This window comes from Cannabis sativa, chromosome 3 (assembly GCF_029168945.1).
Source record: "Cannabis sativa cultivar Pink pepper isolate KNU-18-1 chromosome 3, ASM2916894v1, whole genome shotgun sequence".
Taxonomy (NCBI): Eukaryota; Viridiplantae; Streptophyta; class Magnoliopsida; order Rosales; family Cannabaceae; genus Cannabis; species Cannabis sativa.
In genome coordinates, this window is record NC_083603.1 from 17,148,963 (window position 1) to 17,172,839 (window position 23,877).

Here is a 23,877-nt window from a genome sequence, read left to right on the forward strand (position 1 = left end):
TATGACCAAGAATGAGTATGACCGGTTCGGCCGATCAGCCGACACCGGTTGGTGGTTCGGCTATTGACCTATCCCGTCGGTACAGCCGGAGTATGACCGGCGGCGGAGTATGACCGGTTCGACCGATCAGGAGGATACTTGTCAATAGTACCGTCCCCTGAACGTTCAAAACTCAGTACCATGTTGGACATGGCAGTAGTGCTCAGTACCATGTTGGACATGGCAGTAGCGGGACTCAGTATCGTGTTGGACACGGCAGTCAGTTTTATGTATGATATTATTATGCTTTTCTTGCGAGTCCGTCGACTCACGGTTTACGTTCATGTGTAGGTAAAGGCAAGGCGATTCTTGATGGACCGTGAGCGAGCTTATGAGATTGTACATGTCGGGGCGGTTAGGCTGGAGCGTACGATCCTCGGGACGAAGTGGCCGAGATTTTGTAGAATCGTCGTTAGACGACTTTATTTTGATGTAAAAGTTGAACAGTAAAAACGTTTGTAAATATTTTTATAAATCGGGATCCCGAGACTTTTTGCAAAATGGTTTATAAGTTTAATGAAAAAGCAAAATTTTAATTAATCACGTTTTTCCATAAACCTCGTTGATTAGCAACGAGCTGCACAGTACGTTTAAAAATCACGTAATACGCCTAAGATAGTTAGGGTGTTACAAATGTAATACCTTCTGCAACCCCATACAACCTTTCCCATATGACATTTTAGACATGTTATGGCCATTATATCCTAACAGTCCCCATAAGACATTAACGACTTGACTGATCTCTCCCATAAGACTCAATCCAACATCGATCAAAGATCGTAATTTTAAACGTTAGCTAACAACATCAATCATTTCAAAATATCATATTTTATGGGAAAGTAAAACAACTATTCCAACAATGTATATATTCATGGAAATGAAATGAGCAATCGACCCAATCCAGAAGTTCAATTGTCACAATTAAAAATAAAAAGCAATTCTAAACTGATGAATTTATGAACTTAAAGAAGAAATTAAAAAAAAAAAAAAAAAAAAAAAAAAAAAAAGCAATCAAATTTGATTTTATTCAATATTCATAGAAATCTTGACATTTATACCAAATTAGAGAGGGTAGATTATTTAAAAAACAATCAAATTTTAATTTTTTTGAATATTCATAAAAGTCCAAGTAATTATACCAAATTAGAGAGGATAGGTAAAAAATAATCAAATTTTGATTTTACAGACGTCTTAGATTTGAACTGAAGCTCTAATCAATAGCAGACAATATTAATGAGCAAAAAAGAAAATAATACTTTTGAAATCAATGAAGAAAAGACGATGAAAAAGAGAATAGAAGAACAAAGAGAAAGTGAAAAAGAGACGATAGAAAAGAGGATGAAAAATAATAAAAAAAAAGAGCCGACATCATTTTCTATATTTATAATTTTTTTTAATGACATATATACTCACTCAATTAACATATTGAAGTGACAATTTAATTTTTCAAAGAAAACTAAAGGACTTCTAGTGCGGGAAGCCACACTCTAATATGGAACTTCCTAATTTGTCATGCGCGGCCACTCGCAGACCGCTTTAGTGTGGCACGAAATTCGTGCTGCACTATAGAACTCCCCCATATATAAATAAATAAATAAATAAGCATATTATACACGCATATATAATCATATTTTTTGTATATACATATAATATGTTGCCGTAACGAGCATACATGCATGAATCTATTTAACAACTCTTTTTTACAATATATTGTTTAATTAATTTGGGCAAGAACTGTTCATGTATTAATTAATTTTTGTCTCTTCGTGTGGTATGACCCATGGGTGGCAACTAAATATTATAATTTGGAGTTATTAGCTCGGTTGATAGCACATCAATTTTTGTCTCTAAATTTAATTATTATTTGTTTTTGCGTAAAATATAACTTTTTTTAATCATGTGCACTAAGTAACTGATTCATTGGCTTTCGGTATACGTACCTTTATATAAATAAAAATATATTATATATATTGTTTGTTGTACTTTTTACTTTTTTTTTTTTTGAGAAAAAGCTGTTATTATAAATCAAAGAGTGTCATTTACAACAACAGAGAAAATGGAAGAAGGAATTTCTTCTATCCATATACAATCATTATCCAACTGTAAAGCTTGTTTTGCCAGGCCGTGGGCGGCTTGGTTAGCATCCCGTCTAACATGAGATATACAAGCATTAGAGAAAGAGGATAAATGATAAGAAATATCTTCAACTAAATCATGAAAGCTAGAGAGTTGTGACTTTTTGCCTTGAAGAGCATGAACTAACATCAAACAATCAGTTTCCACACTGTGAGGCTGCAGCTGCAATTGTTTAGCCCATTGGAGACCCCAAAACATAGCTTTGGCTTCCATTTCTTGCGATTTAAAATTGCCAACAACAGGCTTGGACATAGCTGCTATAACCCGACCAGTGGAATCCCGAATAATCACACCAATACCTATTTTATTCCTCGAAGAATCAAGTGCTGCATCAACATTCATTTTTAAATTTGATTCAGTAGGAGGAACCCATTTCACAGGTCCTGCATCGGCTGCCACACACGAAACTGCTGGTGCAGTAGCAGATTTCACAGAGTGAAAATTAACCAAATAAGCTTCAGCTTGTGATGAAATAGCCATTGGATGCTTGAGTTGTTTGCCATGAATATAATTATTTCTATCCGACCAAATAAACCACATAGTGCAAAATAGTTTTTCCAGTTCAGATTTGGTTAGAATTGTGGATAGAAACAGTAGGTAGTCACCATCTTTCATGAAACCAGCCTTCGTAAAATCAAGTTGAAAACTGGTATGCTGCCAAACTGATTTGGCATGACAGCAAGAAAATAATGCATGTCCAATAGATTCCCATGCTCTTGAACAAAGTGAGCAGGTGGCTGAGGTAATCACTTTCCTATGAAAAAGATTTTGTGCCACTGGTAAGGCAGAGTTGATCACTCTCCAGCCAAAAATTCTCACCTTAGATGGGAGATTTAATCCCCAAAACAGCTGCCACCATGCCTCCTGCGATGTAGAACTGGAAGAGTGGTCTTTGTTTTCCAGTGAGCAGGCTAGATTATACCCGGATTTGACTGTGTAGTCCCCAGAGGAATCATAGTGCCATCTCCATCGATCACATGTGGAATTATAAGACAAAGGAATGGTTAAAATTCTATCAATATCCGCTGGTGAGAAATCATTGTGAAGCAACTCCAAATCCCATTCCCTAGTATCAGTAATGTAGTCTGCTACCAAGTTGCTACAGCTGCCTGTGAAACGCAGAGGCTTAAAATATTCATTGCCTGGAATCCATGAATCTTGAGCACAATTCACACCAATACCATCTCCAATTTTAATTATTAAACCTTTGCTTAACAGCTCCCTGCCCCAAACGATGCCCTGCCATGTCAAGGATGATAAACCAGAAACCTTTGCTGTCATAAAATCATTTTGATGATAATATCGACCCTTTAGGACACGACTTAGCAAAGAATTTGGAGTTTGAAAAATCCGCCAAGCTTGTTTAGCTAGAAAAGCTTGGTTAAAATGTACAAATGATCGAAATCCTAAGCCACCATCTCGTTTAGAAGTACAAAGAGACTTCCAATTCTTCCAATGTATCTTTTTATTATCCGTTGAAGATCCCCACCAAAATCTTGCCATCATAGTTTCGATTTGCTTACAAAACTTAGCGGACAAACGAAAACAACTCATAGCATATGTTGGAATCGCTTGTACCACAGCTTTTAAAAGCACTTCTTTTCCACCAATGGAGAAAATTTTATCACTCCAAGCATGCATTAATTTCCAAATTCTTTCCTTTATGTTATTGAAGAGTTGGGATTTATCTCTTTCACTGTAAGCTGGGAGTCCCAAGTAAGATTCATGACAAGCACAGATCGGCATTCCTAAAATTTGTTGAAAGGAAAGCTTAACAGCTTCAGGAGTGTTAGGCGAGAAGGACATAACTGACTTGTCCGTGTTTAAAAGTTGTCCAGATGCACGGTGATATACATCCAAAGCACGCTTAATGGAACCACAAGATCTATCATTGGCTTGACAGAATAAGAGGCTATCATCAGCGAACAAAAGATGTGTAATGGATGGTGAATGTCGAGAAACAGCCAGGCCTTGAAGTCTACCAATCTGTTCCTCATGTTGCAACAATCGCGAAAGCCCTTCAGAACAAATGAGAAATAGATATGGGGAGAGTGGATCACCCTGACGCAACCCACGCTGAGGTATTACTGAACCCGAGACTTCTCCATTGATTAGGAAAGAAAAAGAGTTTGTATGTAAGCATGTCATGATGAGAGAAATCCATCTAATACCAAAACCCATCTTCCCCATAACTGCAGCAAGAAAAGACCATTCCACCCTATCGAACGCCTTACTCATGTCAAGTTTGAGAGCAGCAAACCCCTTAGAGCCACGAGTTCTGTGCTTCAAGCTATGTACCATCTCAAAAGCCACAAGAATATTATCCGTAATCAAGCGATTTGAAAGGAATGCACTCTGTGTTTCAGAAATAACAGAATGTAATACTTCTTTAAATCGCAAGGCCAGCATCTTAGAGATTATTTTGTATGTAACATTGCAGAGACTAATTGGACGGAAATCCTTCATGGTCTTAGGCTTTTTAATCTTAGGAATCAAAGTGATAAGAGTCTTGTTGAAAGATTCAGGATTGGTTCCATTATTCAAGACATCAAGAGCCACCTGAGTCACTAATTCCCCAACAATATTCCAATTGTGATGATAAAACATAGCTGACATCCCATCTAGGCCTGGACTTTTATCTGAACCGATAGTCTTCAATGCTGTAAGAACTTCCGAGGCTGTAAAATCTTGAGACAAGAAATCATTCTGTTCATCCGAAATGGTTGTTGGTATGGTTGATAGAACATGAGTTAAAGCCCAGTGATCTTCATTGGAAGCAGTAAAAAGTTCTTGAAAATAATCAGCCACCACTCTTGAAATGCCTTCTTTTGTTGTAACTGTGTTTCCATTATCATCCGTAAGTGCTTTAATTCTATTGTTTGAATGTCTAGCTGTGGCTTTGGAATGAAAAAACTTGGTATTACGATCTCCCGATTGAAGCCAATCAACCCGTGAACGTTGTTGCCAATATTGCTCTTCGTTAGCCAACAATTCATCCAATATAGATTCAGCCGAATGCACTTTTGCAGAGAAATCTGGGTCTGAACTTGCAGATGTATTCAACCCGTGGACAGTTTTTTGAGCAAGTTTGATGTCTTGTTTCATCTTTCCAAACTTCCTATAATGCCAATCATGAAGGTTATTAGCACAAACACGTAAAGAGGACACTAAACGAGTAGCTGGGTCTGTTTCTGATGAATGTAGCCACGAGTTAGAGATAATTTCAGAACACTCTTTATCCTTCAACCAAAACTGTTCAAAACGAAAGCGTGTTTTCCTTGGAGCTTGAGCAGGTGGTGTCAAATTGAAGTCTATTTCAGCCAATAAAACTCTGTGATCAGATCCATAATAATCTAAATGTGACAATTTTGGCCAAACAAAATTATCTCTCCATACATGATTAATGAAGCACCAATCTAATCTCTCCTTTAAGCTAGATGCACTTTTTCGATTCCTAGCCCATGTAAATTCATCACCAACAGCAGGGATTTCAGTCAAAAAGCATTGGTCCAAAGTTGTACGAAAGGCTTGCATTTGATTGTCATCTCTTAAAGGACCACCATTTTTATGTTCATTTGAGAAAATTTCATTTATATCCCCTATTAATAGCCACGGGTCTAGAGGAGAGACATCAGCCAATCTTCTTATTAATTTCCAAGTATGCTTCTTATTAACAGCTTCAGGAAAACCATAAAGAGCAGAAAAATGCCAACGAGGACCATCATCAAACAAGATATAACAATCGAAATGATTTGTATTCATTGATAAAAGTGTTACATCAACAACATCTTGCCATAATAACATAAGACCCCCCTTCAAACCTACCCGAGCAACTTCTAAGCCATTACTAAAATTTAAAAGATTCTTAAAACGAGAAAGAGCACCATCACACAATTTAGTTTCCATAAGAAACAACACCTGAGGAGATTGCTCATGAATAAGCAATCGAAGACGACGGAATGCACTCGAGTTCCCCAAACCCCGTGCATTCCAACTTAAGAGTTTCATGATGATGAGCGGGATTGCGAAGCAATCACCGCTGCATTGTCATTTTCTCCATCAGAATCTGAGCTTTCTGTCGAAACTGTAAGAAGAGGATGCACCCCAGCTGACAAGGTTGAGGGATCAGTAACTTGGTTTCCACGGCATCGTTTAAGAGTTTGTCTTAAAGAGATTGGATCAAATTGCCGTTTGAATTGGCGGTTAGGATTCAGGTTCTCTTGATCCATATCAACAAAAGAATCAGATATAGAATGTGAAGCTGTAAATGGTGGTGTTGTGGAAAGAGACATAGAGGGATATTTATGGGAAACAGGCATAGGCAGTGTAATGGCAGGTTTTAATTGTGGTGATTTATGGTTAGTGTTGATAATGGGAGGATAAGTAGCATGTATGGGATCAAGCAGTGGTGATGTAAAGTGCGAAAAAGAGGAATGGCCAACATCTGGTGTGTACACATCAGATAAATGAGTTGCTGTTATGGTAGAAGTAGAAAGTGGTTTTGAAATTGCATTGGATATATGAGGAGACAATTGATCAGATGGCAAGTTCTTAATGTCATGTTTAGGTGGTATGAGTGTGGATTGAGTGAGAAAACCAGGGGAAAAAGGATGTGGTACTTCGGAGGAAGTGGTGGCTGTAATGGTAGAAGGTAGAACCCGTGTAGAATTAGTAACCATATTCCCAGTATTTGACGATTCACCAATTAACAAGGGTCGTGGATGTGCAGCAGGCCTGTGTTGCAATTGTGGAATTGAAGCAGTTAAAGAAGTTCTTGCTAGACGAGTGAGAAGTGGCCATGCATTTCCTTTAGAGAAATCCGATCTATAGCGATCATATGATGAAGAAGGCAGGGCAGAGCCAATCAACGTAGGTCCATATGGAAGTTCAGGATCAACACCGTTGTCTAGTTGCTCTAGAAACACAGGACATTTCTGATACAAATGGCCAATTAAACCACACTCCATACAATATTCGGGAAGACGTTCATACCGGAACTCAACCCAGAACTCATCCTTCACACGAGGCAATGTAATCATCTTGCCTCGAAGCAAAGGCTTAGTGATATCCAATCGAACTCGAAAACGCAAAAACGGACCCCATCCCTCATTCAAAGAGTCTTCATGGACAGAAATAAACTCCCCTAATAAATTTCCTAGTGATCTGGCCAAGGACTTTGATTTACTAAGAAAAGGCAAACGGTAAGCTTGCACCCAAAAAGGAGAATAAATCATGGCTTCAGGAGTAACATTATGCATCGCCATCGGTGGATAAAGTACAATATGATGATCTTGAAAGTGCCACGGCTCCTTTTGAAGAGCCCGAAATCGATCCCCTTCACACCCAAAACAGAGTATAAACAGCCCAGAATAGTGCTCTTTGATATTAACCTTAAATCGACCATCCCAATGCTGTGCCATTTGACGTTGAAAAGTTGAAAGCCAGACCTTCTTATTTGTAATCACACGAGCAAACAGAGAAAAATCAGGAGATGGTAATTCTTCAGCAAGGCCGTCATTGCCATCATCAGTAATAGCAACGACCGTCTTCTCAGCATCAGATAATTGCATTGCTGATTTCATCTTGTGTAGAAATGGATCCATAGTACCAGAGGAAGACAAAGATGGTGATAGGAATTTGAAGATGAGCAGTTAAGAAGAAGATAATGTGAAAAAACTGGAAAAAAAACCTTAGTGGACAATAACTGCCTCAGAGCACAACAATAGGGCAGACGCTCTTAAGGGTGTATTTTTTATTTGTTTTTATTTTACATTTTAACTTGCTCATCATTTTATTGTTTGTTGTACTTTACAGGCATATATATTTACACAAAATAAATGAACTTATATATAGTATGGTAATATATAATCCAAAATTATATATAATTAATGTCTGGACAAGAGTTATAGATCTATAAATAAAACAAGACTCAATAATTAATCCAGCCAGATTATTCTCTTAAATAATCAAAATGAAATCTATAATTTTTTTTATACATTATACGCCCATGCACGTACGTAACGTACGTTCTCATTTCATGCAGAAAGGGAGTAAAATTAAGAGGTAAAAAAATGTAATAAATATAATAATTAATATTATTTATGGATACAATACATGAGATGGTGAGAATAACTTTAATTATTGAGTATGTACCACTTTTTTCTTTTTGCCAACAATTAACTTTCTTTCTACTTTTAAAAAGTTTTGTTCTCTATATACCAAAACTATTTAGTATATAATATAGGAAATATATATTGTATTTGTACTCATCTTTACTAGTACTTTCTTCTCGCTCTTTCTAATCTATTCCCGTTTTGTGAATTATAAAAATTTAAATTTTTGGTAAAAAATTATAATTTTAATGTAACACAATTGTTTTCTTATAAAAATACTATTTTTTTTATAAAGCAATATCGTAAAATAACAAAATAGAAAATAATTAAAAAAAAGTAAAATAATTAAAATATAATTATGAAAATTTAATACAGTACACAATATAAAACTTAGGTGTGGTGTAAAAATTTTTAATTTTTAATTAATATGAATTTAAAATAATACATATATAATGCTAATGATAGAGTAGGCAGTAGTCATAATCACGTGGCAAAGAAAACATTATTGGAATCCCTTCTTTATTATATTTTCTTGGAGACATATGGACCAAAGGGGGTTACATATGTCTATATATATAAATATATTTATAATCATTTCTTTTTCATAAAGATAAATAAAAACCTCTTGTGTTCACAACTTTTACAAAATTCCAATCATTATAATCCAAAAGTACTACTTAATTTCCCTTTATACATATATTATTTTTCGTCACTATAGCTAGTTATTTATTAGCTATAGTATAGTGAAATATTTAAAAGGTTTGGTAAGTAAATATTTGTTTTCCTATATAAATTATGTAATTAATTTTCCAGAATATATTTAAGTTCTAAAATAATTGATAATTTATTTCAGCTTGCATAATAAGAGTGTATATTTTAAAATATATATATACTAATTTTTTTAAAAAAATTAAGGAGTTGTTGTCATTGTCTATTGATGATAAATTAGTCTTGTTTTGAGACCACTAGCTAATTAGTTGTTGGTCGGCCAAAGAAAGTCATTTTGTGCTAACTAAACAAAATCAAAACTGTGCACGCATATACCTAGATTTTGACAGCCAACAAAATTATATAATTATATTTATATTTATAGTCTTTCCTTTAAAGTTATTATATAATTAAAACTGTATAATATGATTAATGGAATCCAATAGCATCAAGTTTTTTGGGCCACATAAGTTTCACACTTCATATAAAACCTTACCCACATGATCATCATGATCCAATAAAGAGTCCACATGTTCATGAGTGTTTTTTTTTTAACCACATTGAAAAGATTATTCCTTATAGCTTTGAATAATTCTTTCTTTCTTATATAGCCAAAAAGGCAGTGAATCGCACTCAAATATAGATAATAATGATGAATTTTATACAATTTGATAGATTTTATTTATTATAATGACTAAAAAATCCTATATATAGTTTTTTTTTCTTTTTTGGGGAATCTATATAAATTATAGAGATAAAAGATTCTTATAAAATAAATGTTTTTGTTACACAATATATATAATTAGATCGATATCACTACCATATACTATTATGTAAATTTTATTATTATACAAAATTAAAGGACTATGACAATATTTTGTAACTTATTTAGTAAGGGAAATCACGTCTAACTGTTATTAAGAGTGACATATTACCCTTAGTAATAATTAAGTCGACCTGATAAAAAACAATATATTATAAAAAGAGTGGGACTTACATAATTAATTATTTACCTCTTGTTTTTTATCAAGTTGTTAGAGTCTGTTTGGTTAGTTATTAGTTAGTTGAGAGTTAGTTGGATCATTGTAACTAACTCCTGCTGCTATATATAGCAGAGCCTAAGCTTGTATTCATTTTGAGCATTGAATAAGATTTCAGTTCCTTTCTTCCATTTCTTTCTCTTTGCTTTGCTTTTCAATCACTGATATGGTATCAGAGCCACCATTGTTGGTTGGCCTTCAACTTCATTCTTCTCTTGCTTCTGTTACATCGATTCTTTGATTCTTCAATGGCACGTGGTGGTGGAGCTCAGACTCGTAATAATCGTGACACTGGCAATGTATCCAACGATTCGAACAGGTACTCTATTCTTGGTGAAAACTCGAGATCCAGCACTGGAAACGATCTGTCCAATCCTTTCTTTCTATCGAATGCTGACAATCCAGCTGCTGTTCTGGTACCGAAGATCTTAACAGGCAGTGAAAATTATAGTACCTGGAGAAGATCTATGATGATTGCTCTTGTTGCTAGAAACAAGATGAAGTTTGTTAATGGCAAGATTCCACAACCAGATGAGGAACACGAAGATTTTGATGCTTGGTGCAGATGTAACAGTACTGTGATCTCTTGGATACTTCATGCAATTTCTGGAGAAATTGCTGATAGTATCATGTATCTTGATAATGCAGCTGATATTTGGTCTGAGTTACATGAGAGGTTCAATGAAAGGAACGCTCCAAGAATTTTTGATGCGAAAAAGACTATGCAGAATCTTGTGCAGGGTTCGAGCAGTGTGACTAGCTACTTTACCAGATTGAAATCTTTATGGGATCAGATTCGTGAGCTTAGACCACAACCTGTTTGTAATTGTGGTGCTATGAAAGTTATACTTGAACAGCAAGAGGAGGATAGACTTCTTGAATTTTTGGTTGGTTGGAATGATTCTTTCATCAATGTAAGGTCACAGATATTGATGAGAGATCCTCTTCCTACTGTGAACAAAGCTTATGCTGCAGTTATTCAAGAAGAAAGACAAAGAAGCTTGACATCTGGACCTGTTGGATCTGCTAATTCCAACGATGCTGATACTTCTTTGAACAATTCTGCTGGACAGTTTGCTGGTGCTGTGCAGCCTTTTCGATCAAAATACAATTGTACACACTGTGGGATGAATGGACATACGATAGATCGATGTTTCAGATTGAATGGGTATCCACCTGGGCATAAATTACATGGGAAATTTCCCAATTGAAATGCCAAAGGAACTCAGACTAAACCTGGTTCAGCTTCTGCAAATTTTACTGGTGTGGATGATGAGAAGACTGACAGTGGCTCAGGGGAGAAAGATCTCGTGTCTAGCTTGTCTAATATTCAGTGCCAAAAGCTCATGGCTCTTCTTGCACAGAAAGTAGCAGATAAGACAACATCTACTGTTCCTGATGAACAACCAGTGGTATCCCACTTTCTTGGTAAGAACTTTCATGTTCCTAGTTCTAAGTGGATAATTGATACAGGAGCTACACATCATGTGTGCCCTGACATCAATTTGTTTTCTAAAACTTATCAAGATTCTAATCTTAGAACTGTTTTATTACCAACTGGTTTACATGTGAAAATTTCATGTGTAGGAACTGTTATTTTGTCTAATAATCTTGTTCTTGAAAATGTCCTATATGTGCCTAATTTCCAATGCAATTTGCTATCTGTTGATTCTCTCACAGCTACAGCTAATTGCACTTTTGTGTTCACTCATGACAATTGTATTATTCAGGACAATGTCAAGAACAAGATGATTGGGATGGGTGAAAAGTGTGGCAGCCTTTATTACTTGAATTCAAATCATTTTCATGATTCTGTTCCTATCTTTTCTTCATTTTCTGATACAAAAATAACAAATGACACCATTTGGCATTATAGAATGGGTCATCCTTCTTGTATCAAAACTCATCCATTGAATAAAGACTTGAATTTTCATTCCAATTCTGATTCTCATTTTCATTGCTCCATTTGTCATTATGCCAAGCAAAGAAAGTTGCCTTTCATTTCTAATCATAATATTGCAAAGAACTGTTTTGATCTTGTTCATGTTGATATATGGGGACCCTATAGCAATCTAACTGTTGAAGGGTTTAGATACTTTATCGCCATTGTTGATGATTGCTCTAGGTTCACATGGATCAAACTCATAAAACACAAATCTGATGCCCAATCTGCTATTCCCCAATTCATTCAAATCATTAAGACTCAGTTTGGGAAAACCATCAAAGGCTTTAGGTCTGATAATGCAAAAGAATTGCAATTCAATGATTTGTTTTCCAAATTAGGAATCATGCATTATCACTCATGTGTCCAAAGACCACAACAAAATTCTGTGGTTGAGAGAAAGCACCAACATCTCCTTAATGTGGCTAGGGCTCTCTTATTTCAATCTCATGTTCCCTTATGCTACTGGGGGGATTGTATTGCCACTGCTGCCTATTTGATTAATAGGACACCTACCCCTAATTTGAAAAACCAGTCCCCTTTTGCTATTGTGCACTGTAGGTCACCTGGTTATACTCATTTAAAGGCATTCGGTTGTCTTGCTTATGCCTCTACCTTGAGCCAATCAAGAACAAAGTTTCAACCTAGAGCCACATCTTGCATTTTCCTTGGTTATCCACCAGGAATGAAAGCATATAAGCTTCTCAATCTGCATACAAACCAGATATTTTATTCCAGGGATGTTCAGTTTTATGAACACATTTTTCCCTTTGTAAAGTCTGAGAGTCTTCCTGCTGCATATGATAGTTTCTTTTCTGCTATACCTGACTCTACTCAGTATTCTTCTCCCTGTATTGAACCTGATTCTGAACCAATTTCTATACCTACTCAGAGTACTGAATCAGCTTCCTTCTCTGAAAATGTTCCTGGTTCTGTTATAAGCAATGAACATATTCCTAATTCTTCTTTTTCTGATCAGGTTCACCATCCATCTGGTGTCACCAGAACAGGGAGACACACACACAAACCATCTTATTTGAATAAGTATCATTGTTACCTTGCTGCTAATCCTTTTGTTTCTTCATCTCAGGGAAAATCCAATACACCTTATTCTTTATCCAAAGTTTTATCTTATCACAGGTTGTCTCCTGCTTTTCGTGCAACAGTTTTGGCCATTTCGAGTTATTTTGAGCCTGAATTTTTTAGTCAAGCTCATGGTATACCCGAGTGGGACAATGCCATGGACAATGAGATAGATGCACTCGAGAAGAATGATACTTGGATTGTGGTTTCTTTACCCGAAGGGCAACATGTTATTGGGTGTAAATGGGTTTATAAAATCAAACTCAATGCTGATGGAAGTGTTGAGAGGCTAAAAGCTCGGTTGGTTGCCAAGGGGTACAACCAACAGGAGGGGATAGATTACACTGACACTTTTGCTCCAGTTACTAAGCTTGTAACTGTTAAATGTGTCATTGCCCTTGCTGCCATTAAGGGCTGGCATTTACATCAATTGGATGTGAATAATGCCTTCTTGCATGGTGATCTCAAAGAGGATGTTTACATGACTCTTCCTCAAGGTTATAAACCTAAGGGGGAGCTTCCTCACAATGCTGTGTGCAAATTAAAGAAGTCATTATATGGTCTAAAGCAGGCTTCAAGGCAATGGTTTGCCAAATTTTCTACTGCATTGTTTGATGAAGGCTTTAGTCATTCGGCTACAGACCATTCATTGTTCATTAAGCATTTTGGTGACCATTTTATATTCTTGTTGGTCTATGTTGACGATGTGATACTTGTCAGCAATGATCTACAAGAATTGGAAGCCTTAAAAGTCAGATTAAATGCTCGATTCAAGCTAAAAGATTTGGGAAATCTTAAGTACTTCTTGGGGCTTGAAATAGCTAGATCACAAAAGGGTATCTTTGTATCACAAAGACCATATGCTTTGCAGCTCCTTGAAGACTTGGGACACCTTGGATGCAAGCCTATGAACACACCTATGGAAGCAAATCTCAAGCTTGGACAGAATGCTAAAGAAAAATTGGCAGACCCGACACTATACAGAAGAATAATTGGGAAGTTGCAGTACTTAACCATAACAAGACCAGACATTTCCTACTCAGTCAATAAACTGAGTCAGTTTCTTGCTGTGCCACGAGCTAGCCATATGAATGCAGCTGTTAGAGTCTTGCAGTACATAAAATCCACACCTGGACAAGGAATTTATTTTCCTGCAACATCTAAAATTCAATTGAGGGCCTACACGGATTCAGACTAGGCAGCATGTCCTGACACAAGAAGATCGACAACGGGGTTCTGTATTTTTATAGGAGACTCTATCATATCCTGGAGAAGCAAGAAACAGCATACAGTTTCGAGGTCTTCAGCAGAGGCAGAGTACAGAGCAATGGCGAATACGACATGCGAAGTTGTTTGGCTGATTTCTATCTTGAAGGAACTTAATGTTCATCATGAAGGGCCAGCACTGTTGTTTTGTGACAACAAATCAGCTCAGCACATTGCAGCGAATCCCGTTTTCCACGAGAGAACGAAGCATATAGAGATCGATTGCCACTTAGTGAGGGAGAAAGTCCAAGCTGGAGTGATCAAAACTGTTCATGTGGCTTCCAAGGAACAATTAGCTGATGTGCTAACCAAACCTTTATTTCCCAACCAGTTCAATTACATTAAAGACAAGATGGGATTGAAAAATATATATTGTCCATCTTGAGGGGGAGTATCAAGTTGTTAGAGTCTGTTTGGTTAGTTATTAGTTAGTTGAGAGTTAGTTGGATCATTGTAACTAACTCCTGCTGCTATATATAGCAGAGCCTAAGCTTGTATTCATTTTGAGCATTGAATAAGATTTCAGTTCCTTTCTTCCATTTCTTTCTCTTTGCTTTGCTTTTCAATCACTGATATTTTTTCTCAGCCTCCTTCCCTGACACTCTTATTCTTTCATTTACTTTTATTATTCAAAAATACCACACAAACACCCAACTACAATCTTAGATCCACCACCCTCCGAGCCACCATTTTCAAAACGTGCTGGAGCTACACGATTCCAACCAGCATGGAACTCACATCCCAAGTTTGGTGGCAATCGGAGCTAAGATGTGCTCGTATGAAAGCTCCAAAGTTTTGCCGTCAAAACTTCGAATCAACATTGAAGCCAACTTCGGTGACCATTTGAAGAATGGTTGGTACAGTTGGAATCAGCGTCCCAAGAAGAACAATCTTCACTAAGCCATTTTGCCCAACTCATTACTTTTTCCGATGAGATTTGGATGTCCTCGCCTCTTTGGAAGCATTTTCTGGCAATTCCGGTGTTTGTTTGGGCTAATGAGTTGTACATCCATGATCTACTTGTCAAAGAGGTCATTTTCATATATACTACATTTATTTTCGGCGACAATTCTGGTACACTAATTTCTACCGCTACTAATCGTCATTATGCACCACTTAGGTGAGGTTTCGAAACTTTAAACTTCAAATATAGCTATGCTATATGTCGTTAGACTCGGTTTGAAGAGTACATGACAATGATGATAATTATTTATTTAATTGAAGAGTGTAGGACAAAGTAACTTTTGAGTGACTAAGTTATTTAGAACTTAAGAATCGGGAGCTTAGGAGCGTCTCTTTTGGAGAAAGTTTGACGATCCTAAGGAGGTAGGAACTCAACTTGATTATTGGACTTGATTTTATGTGTTGAATAACATTAGGCATATCCCAATTTTTTATGAATTATAAAATATTTGAAAAATTAAAACTTAATCTGTATATTTTTCTGAACTGTTCTGTGGCACTAAGTGCCAAATATATTTTTGTACAAATATTTATGCAAGTTATGATTTTGGGTTTATTCAAAATACAGTCGTTATGCTGCTGGATTTTCTTAAAAAAAAAAGGGATGTGTTCTTTTATTATTCTTATTTGCCTGCTTTTGGTTGTACTAATGAGAGCCATGTGATCATAATTTGTGCATATTGTTGTTTCACGACCTAGTCTCTATGTGTCATCATAGATAGATTAGGTATGCACTCACCTGTAGGTGAAAGACCTATAATTATTACAGGATGTGAATTAAATATGGGCGACTACCTTGTTTTGGATGTCGTTTTTCATGATTGGTATTGAGAGCTAGGGATTTAGTGGACGGTGTGATATGCACGGGTAGCTTGTCTCTTGTGATTATTTGTGGTCTCTCTCTTTTGTATATACATAATGATGGTGATGATGATGAACAGTTTTGTTTTAAAAGCTAACCATGTAGGGATTTTTTTAATTATATAGCAAGTCATTTGATATTAGTTGTTTTCCTACTGGGCTTTATAAGCTCACCCCCTATATTTCCTCTTCCAGGAACTCAGATTTGTACTTGTGGGTGAGAGGGAATCGTTGATGGAGAATAGTGTGATTAGCTTAGTCTTATCTTAGATATTAATTAACTATTCTTTTAATGATTGAGTATGTACCTAATTATTAATGGGTGGTCTGCATCATTCAAATAGCTATTTAACAATTATGGATGAGGAATATGATGGATGCTTAGCATTATTTTGGTATTTTTCTTATTATTAAATCTAATCATTTGGTGACTACATAATTGTAGAAATATAATTATTCTACATATATATGTATATTGATGAGTGGTCATATTTTATTATAACTATTTTAAATTTGTAATAGTAGTTATTCTATTGTTTTAAATATGTATTTTATTTATTTTTGTAATGTAAACAAAAGGATCTCTTAGGATCGCTTATAGGTATTATTTTTCAACAGGGATTAGAGTGTGACCTTTGACCACTCAAGTTATGGATATTATATATCTGTCACAGTTTAAGGCTCGGGTTGTGATAGAAAAATGGTATCAGAGCACCAGGTTCAAAGCCTCGGAGTGTGTCACCAAATAGGTTGGATTTGCTTAAAATAATAAAAATTAGTTATATATTTTTATTTTATAAAATTATATGTTTATATAGCATCCATTCCTTACTAACTTGTTAGCTTTTGGTACAAAGACCGAAGAAAGGCATCTAAGACGAAGTGTAGGAAGAGGAGATACCTTCAAAAGGGAAGAGAAGCAAGGAGATAATGCGAATCTAAGGCCGCTTAGGCCACTACTACAATTTAGCCTTTTAGTGACATGATTTAGTGACACACACAAAAATGTGGGTCACTAAAGAGTTAGGAGTGATTTTTAGTGACATGTACAATTCAACTCTAAATGTTTAGTGTTAGTCTCCTATAATATGCATCACTAGGAAATGGTAAGATCTTTGGCGCAAGAAGAAGGAGTTGATCCGTATCATCTTGACTTGGTTCTGAATTTCTCTATTTTTTTTTAAGAATACCAAAATATAGAGTGTCACTAAAGATTAAAACTCAAAAAATTTCAAATTTTATTTATTTGAAAAATATTGGCATATAGTGACGCGCCAAATGCGATTGGATAAGTATATCCCGACACACTTAGCATGTCACTATATCATAATCATAATTTTTTTTAAGAAAAAAAAACAATAAAAAAAATAAAAATAGCTGTAATTTTTTTTTGGAAAGGTAAATAGCTGTAAATTAATATATTTAATAAATAAAAAAATAAAAAACAAAAGGTGGATATTAATTAGGGTTTACACAAGACAACATTTCTCTTTCTTCTCCCTCTCGACTGCCTCTCTTCTTCTCCAGCGAATGGCGAGCAGGTCTCCTCCAGCTAATGGCGTCCTCCAAAGTAGGTCTCCTCCAGCGATTGGCATCCATGGCTCATCCAGTCAGACGGTCATCGTCTCCGCCTCTTCTCTCTAGTGCAGGGTTCTTGATAATCAGTCATCTCTCTTGCTCGTCGTCTCTCTCTCGCTCGTCATCTCCTCTTTTCTCATCGAGGACCGAAGATCCCAAGAAACCCAAGGTAATCTGTCGAATCTTTGTTTTTTTTTTTTTTTTTTTGTTTCTTTCTCTCTCCCTCTTTTATGCAGAGATCCAAAATTTTGTATGTGTTTGAAAAATAGATCCAAAATTTTTAGTTCTCTCTCACAATATTTTTCATCAGATTCTTTTTCTGAACAAACAAACAAACAAATTTCTTAAATCGTCTTCTCTTTCTTTCTTTCTTTCTTTCTGTATTGATCAATATCTCAAACCACAAATGGTACAACCAAATCGTGTCCACAGTTCAAATTCATATTATTAACCCCAATAATTCTTAATATTATTATTAATTAATTTCTTCTTCTATTTATTTGTAAATATATATAAAGCCAAAATATATATAAGAGTTATTTGTGGCAAAACCTCCTTAAGTGGCCAGGTTTTTGCAACTAACCCCCAATTCTAAAATTTTGGTTGTAAAACCTCCTAAACCCAAGTTCTGTTAGCACTTAGCTCTTTCCATCCATTTTTTGGGTGTTAAGTGCCAGGTTGGAATGTCCACGTATACGCAGTGTACACGTGGCACAATTTTATTAGTCCACGTAAATAAATATTTAAAAATAAAAAAAATTAATTTTTTTTTAAAAAAATAAAAAAATTCTTTTTCTTTAAAAATTAAAAAATTAAAATTTAAAAAAACAATTTTAAAAAAATAAAAATAAAAAAAAAACCCTAATCCCTCTTTCTCTTCTTCTCTTCTCGTTCTCTCTCTCTCATTGCCCTACCGCCGCCCCCTCCTCCTCATCCTTCTTCTTCTTGGGGACGATTCCAAGGTGGAGTAAAGATGGAAAGAATTCTTAGCCAAGACTTGGGCGCCATGCACCCTTGTTGCGGCTGCTTTTGCTGTAACAAACTTCGTCATCTAAAGAACGAAACTGTGGTAAGCAGTAGGATTCTACATCTTGTATCGGTGGCTGATAGTATAATCTATTGGCCGTGTTTGAAATCCTACGCTTTTGTGATCTTTGCATTGAAGAGTTGGCTGCAGTGATCTGAAACTCTTCTGTTTTATGTAGCTCTTTTGAATCTCTTTGGCCAAAAAACTGGCTTCTTATAGGTTTTATGCAGTGTTCATATGATTTCGCTATATAGATTATTGTTAGATCTTCTTTCTCAGAAAATGTCAAACATTCATGCCAGAAGCAGAATAAGCCATCTATTTGACACTTTTGGCTGAGAAATCTGAACTTTCTTTGCAGACTCTGGATTTTACATAACCTGCAGAAAGAGAAGAGATCATAATTATACTCAAGACCATAGAGCAAAACGCACATTGAAGATTTTCAGAGGCAACATTATAGATGTGTTTCACCACTTCATTGATTTGATAATGGAAATTAAGAACGAGGGTTATGAATACTAACTAACTAAATGCTAGAGAACCACAATTTTCTGAACAAATCAAAATGGATTTCATTTGAGAATCTCAAGTTAAATGGATTTCCTACCGGCCATAAAGGTCCCCCCTAACTGAGCATGAAGAAGAAGAAGAAGGAGGAGGAGGAGGAGGGGCCGGCGGTAGGGCAATGAGAGAGAGAGAGAGAGAGAGAGAGAGAGAGAGCGTAAGAGAGAGAGAGAGAGAGAGAGAGAGAGAGAGAGAGAGAGAGAGAACAAGAAGAGAAGAAGAGAAAGAGGGATTAGGGTTTTTTTTAATTTTTTAATTTTTAAAGAAAAAGAAATTTTTTTATTTTTTTTAAAAATAATTAATTTTTTATTTTTAAATATTTATTTACGTGGACCAATAAAATTGTGCCACGTGTACACTGCGTACACATGGACATTCCAACCTGGCGTACTTAACACCCAAAAATGGATGGAGAGGGCTAAGTGCTAACAGAACTTGGATTTAGGAGGTTTTACCACCAAAATTTTAGAATTGGGGGTTAGTTGAAAAAACCTGGCCACTTAAGGAGATTTTACCGCAAATAACTCTATACATAATTAAATGGTTGGAAAAGATATTATGGGTTGGAATAATATTATGCTTAGTGTTGATTATTCAAGGCTTTTTTGGTTGCTCTTTAGGGTTTTCTCTTATGAATATCATCAATTAGGAAAGCCTCGGAATTTTTAACCCAAAAAACCAACAGTACACTCTATAGTAAAATATTACTATTATAAATTATTACAAACTTATTAGTTTTAATTTCTCTATAAATATATTTATATTTATAAAAAAGATATGAAAAGATCAATATCATCAAGGAGTGTGAATGGAGGAGTTAAGATTGCAGCTGAGCTTGCTGGTTATGTTGAAATTGACCCTTCTTCTCGTTATGGACGAGTAAGCATAATTTCATACAGTACTTTTATTTTTCTTCAATATTTATATTTACATGATGATATTACAAGATATTTATATAAGAGTATTTACACTTTTTTGTTTCGGGATCTTCATTCATATAATTTTATGTATATTTAGTAAAGTTTTTTGCTGACGACATGATTATTATGGGAAGAGCCTCATTTGTTGAGGCAACATCAGTTTAGGATTGTCTTCAGCTGTTCTGTAACTGGTAAGGCCAAGAGATAAATAAACTCAAATCAAACATCTTCTACAGTGGTAATACACTCAATGATGTTAGGAAAAATATTGTTGAAACTCTTGGGGTGTCCTCAGCGATTGGCAAACTTAAGCATCTTGGTCTTTTATTGGTTTGGTCTCATAATCGATTCGGTTAATTCAAATACATTCTTGATAAGCTCGATTCAAAATTGGCGAGCTGGAAAGCGAAAGTTCTCTCTAAAGCGGGGAGAGCCACCTTGTTCAAACGGGAAGTGAATCTGAATATTTTTTAATTTTTTTTTCTTATGTTTTGTTCATAATCTAGTATTAATGTTTGTGTAATTTTTGTTTATTAAAATTTATTTTCAAACTCAGATCTAATATTCTATTTAAAATTTTGTATTGTTGTTATTGAATCATTGATCTGATTTTGGCTATTAATGTTTATATTTGAGATTTATTTGTAAAGTTCTAGTGTGTGTTTAAGTTTAATCCTTTTTATATATTATTTTAATTTTTTTTTTGTTACTAATATATTTTTTTTATTGAAGTTAATTGTTTTATTAAAAAATAAAAATTAGATATTATTTTTAAATTGAATATGATTATATTTTACATTTAGTTAATTAAAATTATTATTGTTATATTTAGTTGTGTGCATATATAATTAATATAAATTATTATTTATAATATATAAAGTTTGAATTAAATAAAATTAAATATTATTTTTTAGAAAAATATTTAATATAGTGGCACTTTTTGTGTGTCACTACATCTCCAAAAATATCAATAAAAAAGAAAAAAAAAAGGATATAGTGACACTTCATGTGTGTGGATGTTACCTTTTCAGTCTGACAAAACCTGACTCCATACGCCTATAGTGACACGCAGAAAATGAATGCAAAATGTTTCAGTGACACGTGTGAAGTGTCACTAAAAATTATCTTTCTAGTCACCCTAATTAGTAACGGGCGTTGAAGTGTCACTATACACTTTTAGAGTTACTCAATGTGTGTCACTAAAACCCGATTTTCTAGTAGTTGGCTAATGACTTTTTTTTTTCGGAAGCTAAATTCCTTGTGAATGCCACTTTTGGAGCTTTAGGAGCAATTCTTGCTCAATATATGAATGTGTTACTCGACATAATTTTAATTTTTCAGATCTTTCACTAGGTCTGAACGCCTAAGTTTTGAAGTGTATAAGATCTGATGGTTATTGCAAGATAGTTGAGGCGGATAGTGAAACCTCAACACTATGGGAATATCTAAATAGTACCATATTACTTTTGTTGTGTCCAAGCTCAAAGTGGGTGGAACATATTAGTGGGATACGTCAACCTAAATAATAGATAGTGATTGTATGATCCAAGGAGAATTCAAAAGGATTTTAGGGAGCAATATTTTTCTTCGCCTCACAAGAGGACAATGGTTAGAGCATGTGATGGTTTAGATAAGATGATATGATAGTGAATTTTATGTGATGTTTGTGAGATTATTTTATTGGATAGTTCATGCACATTTTAGGCATGCAGTACTTGGTGAAATTGTCACTCTAACCCTTGTAAGATTTACTAAACCTCAATAAGGTTAGTAATGTAGGAAATTTGGCAAGATGAATTTAGCCAACGTAAAGTAAAGGCAAAATGAAAACTCTACGCTTAAGCCTATGCTCTTAGTGTTAATGATATAGAGGAGGTGTAGGTCAGGGAGTTGTTGATGATATGGTTCTTATCTCACAATCTTAGGATCATGCATTATTAGTATCGGTACACCCAATTTCATTTATATGAGTGGTGTTTTGGTATGTTGGGTTTGAGTTGGGAAACTTTTAATTCTTCTTATTGGAGGACATATTGAGGTGGCCACCATATTTAGGTTGATTTTTATCGTGTTAAGGGACATGCGTTGGCAGGAGACTTGTTAGTGTTACCTACAGGATAGTATGATGTGACTCTTGTGATGGATTAGTTCTCTAAATATCAATTCATTATAAATCGTGTACGCAAAGCTGTTACTCTTTTAACTCACAATGGTGATTTTATTGTATATTGAGCCAATGAGGTTGTAATAAGGCAAAAAAATTTATCCTAAAAGCACGTTTAGGTGGGGGAAAGAAACTTAGAGTATTATGGGAATCTATTTGCATGTGATGGTGTGTCTAGGACTTTAGACTAGTTCCCTGGGATGTCAGTGGTTAGTGGCTTTCCGAATGTATTTTCGGGGATTATGTCAAGATGACCACCTTGATAGGGAAATCGAGTTTTGCATTGATTTGATTCCTTGAGCTTGACTTGTTTCTATTGCGCCTTACTGCATGGCACCAATAGAGTTGGTTGAATTGAGACATAGTATATTGGGGAGTTAGTGGATAAGTGTTACATCAGGAATATAACACTTCTCCAATTAGAAATGTTTTATTTTATAAGAAGGTTGATGAATCCTTGCGACTTTGTGTCAATTATATAAATAAATAAAAAATGAATGAATCATTAATTTACAATTGAGAAGGAGTATCCTAATTGATGACGATGAGTTGTTTTCCCAACTTGAATGTTTAAATTTCTTTTGAAAGATTGACTTGAGGTCAGGTTATCATAAGGGTTAGGGAAGAAGATATCCTTAAGATTGCTTTCAAGATCTATTTATGGACAGTTTGAGTTTTTGGTGATGCCATTTGGATTAACGGGTGCACTTGTTACATTTATAAATCTCATGAATAGAGTTTTTAGACCTTACTTGGATAAGTTTGTAGTTTACTCATCGATGATATCTTAGTGTATTGTAAGACATGTGAGGATCATGCTGAATACTTGTCAATAGTATTACAGACCTTGAGAGATCATCAATTATATGCTAAGAAAGAGAAGTGTGACTTTTGGATGACTTAGGTCAAATTCTTAGGACATGTAATCTCTCAAGATGGTATCATTGTGGCTCCTTCTAAGGTAGACTCTATTATACAATGAAAAATACCAAAGAATGTTACCAATTTGTTTCAAGTTTCCTTAGGTTAGAAGTTAACTATTGTCACTATGTAAAGATTTCATTTTTGATTGTTATACCTTTGGTAAAGTGGACATGGAGGAAAGTAAAATCTGTATGGGGTTAAAGTTGTTAAGAAGTGTTCTATAAATTGAAGTAAAGATTGACCACAACATACTCTCTCTATGCTTAATAATGAGGAACCATATATGGTATCCACTAATGTTTCAAGTACAAGCTTAGGAGGCGATCTGAGGGAAAATGACAAGATTAAGGAGATTACCCTACCCATGACTTAGACTTGTTGGTAATTCTTAAAGATATAGAGATGTTCTTTGTATGAGCAAAGATTCAGTCATATTCATATCATAAGAGCTTATAGTAACTCTAGACTTAGTGATATGAATTTGAGGCAACAAAGATGGATTGAGTTTATGGAAGATTGTGATTTCCCTTCATAATATTATCTTAG

At 35.0% G+C, this 23,877-nt stretch overlaps 1 protein-coding gene across 1 annotated transcript; it reads right to left on the reverse strand.

Moving 5' to 3' along the window:
- Positions 1–2,064: 2,064 nt before the first annotated feature.
- LOC115713257 (uncharacterized) lies at positions 2,065–6,183 on the reverse strand. Its single transcript, XM_030641740.2, has one exon. The coding sequence runs from the start codon at positions 6,181–6,183 to the stop codon at positions 2,065–2,067; it is 4,119 nt and encodes a 1,372-aa protein (XP_030497600.2).
- Positions 6,184–23,877: the final 17,694 nt, after the last annotated feature.

Coding starts and splice junctions, on each gene's coding strand:
- LOC115713257 (XM_030641740.2), bottom strand. CDS start 6,183: ATGAAACTCTTAAGTTGGAATGCACGGGGTTTGGGGAACTCGAGTGCA.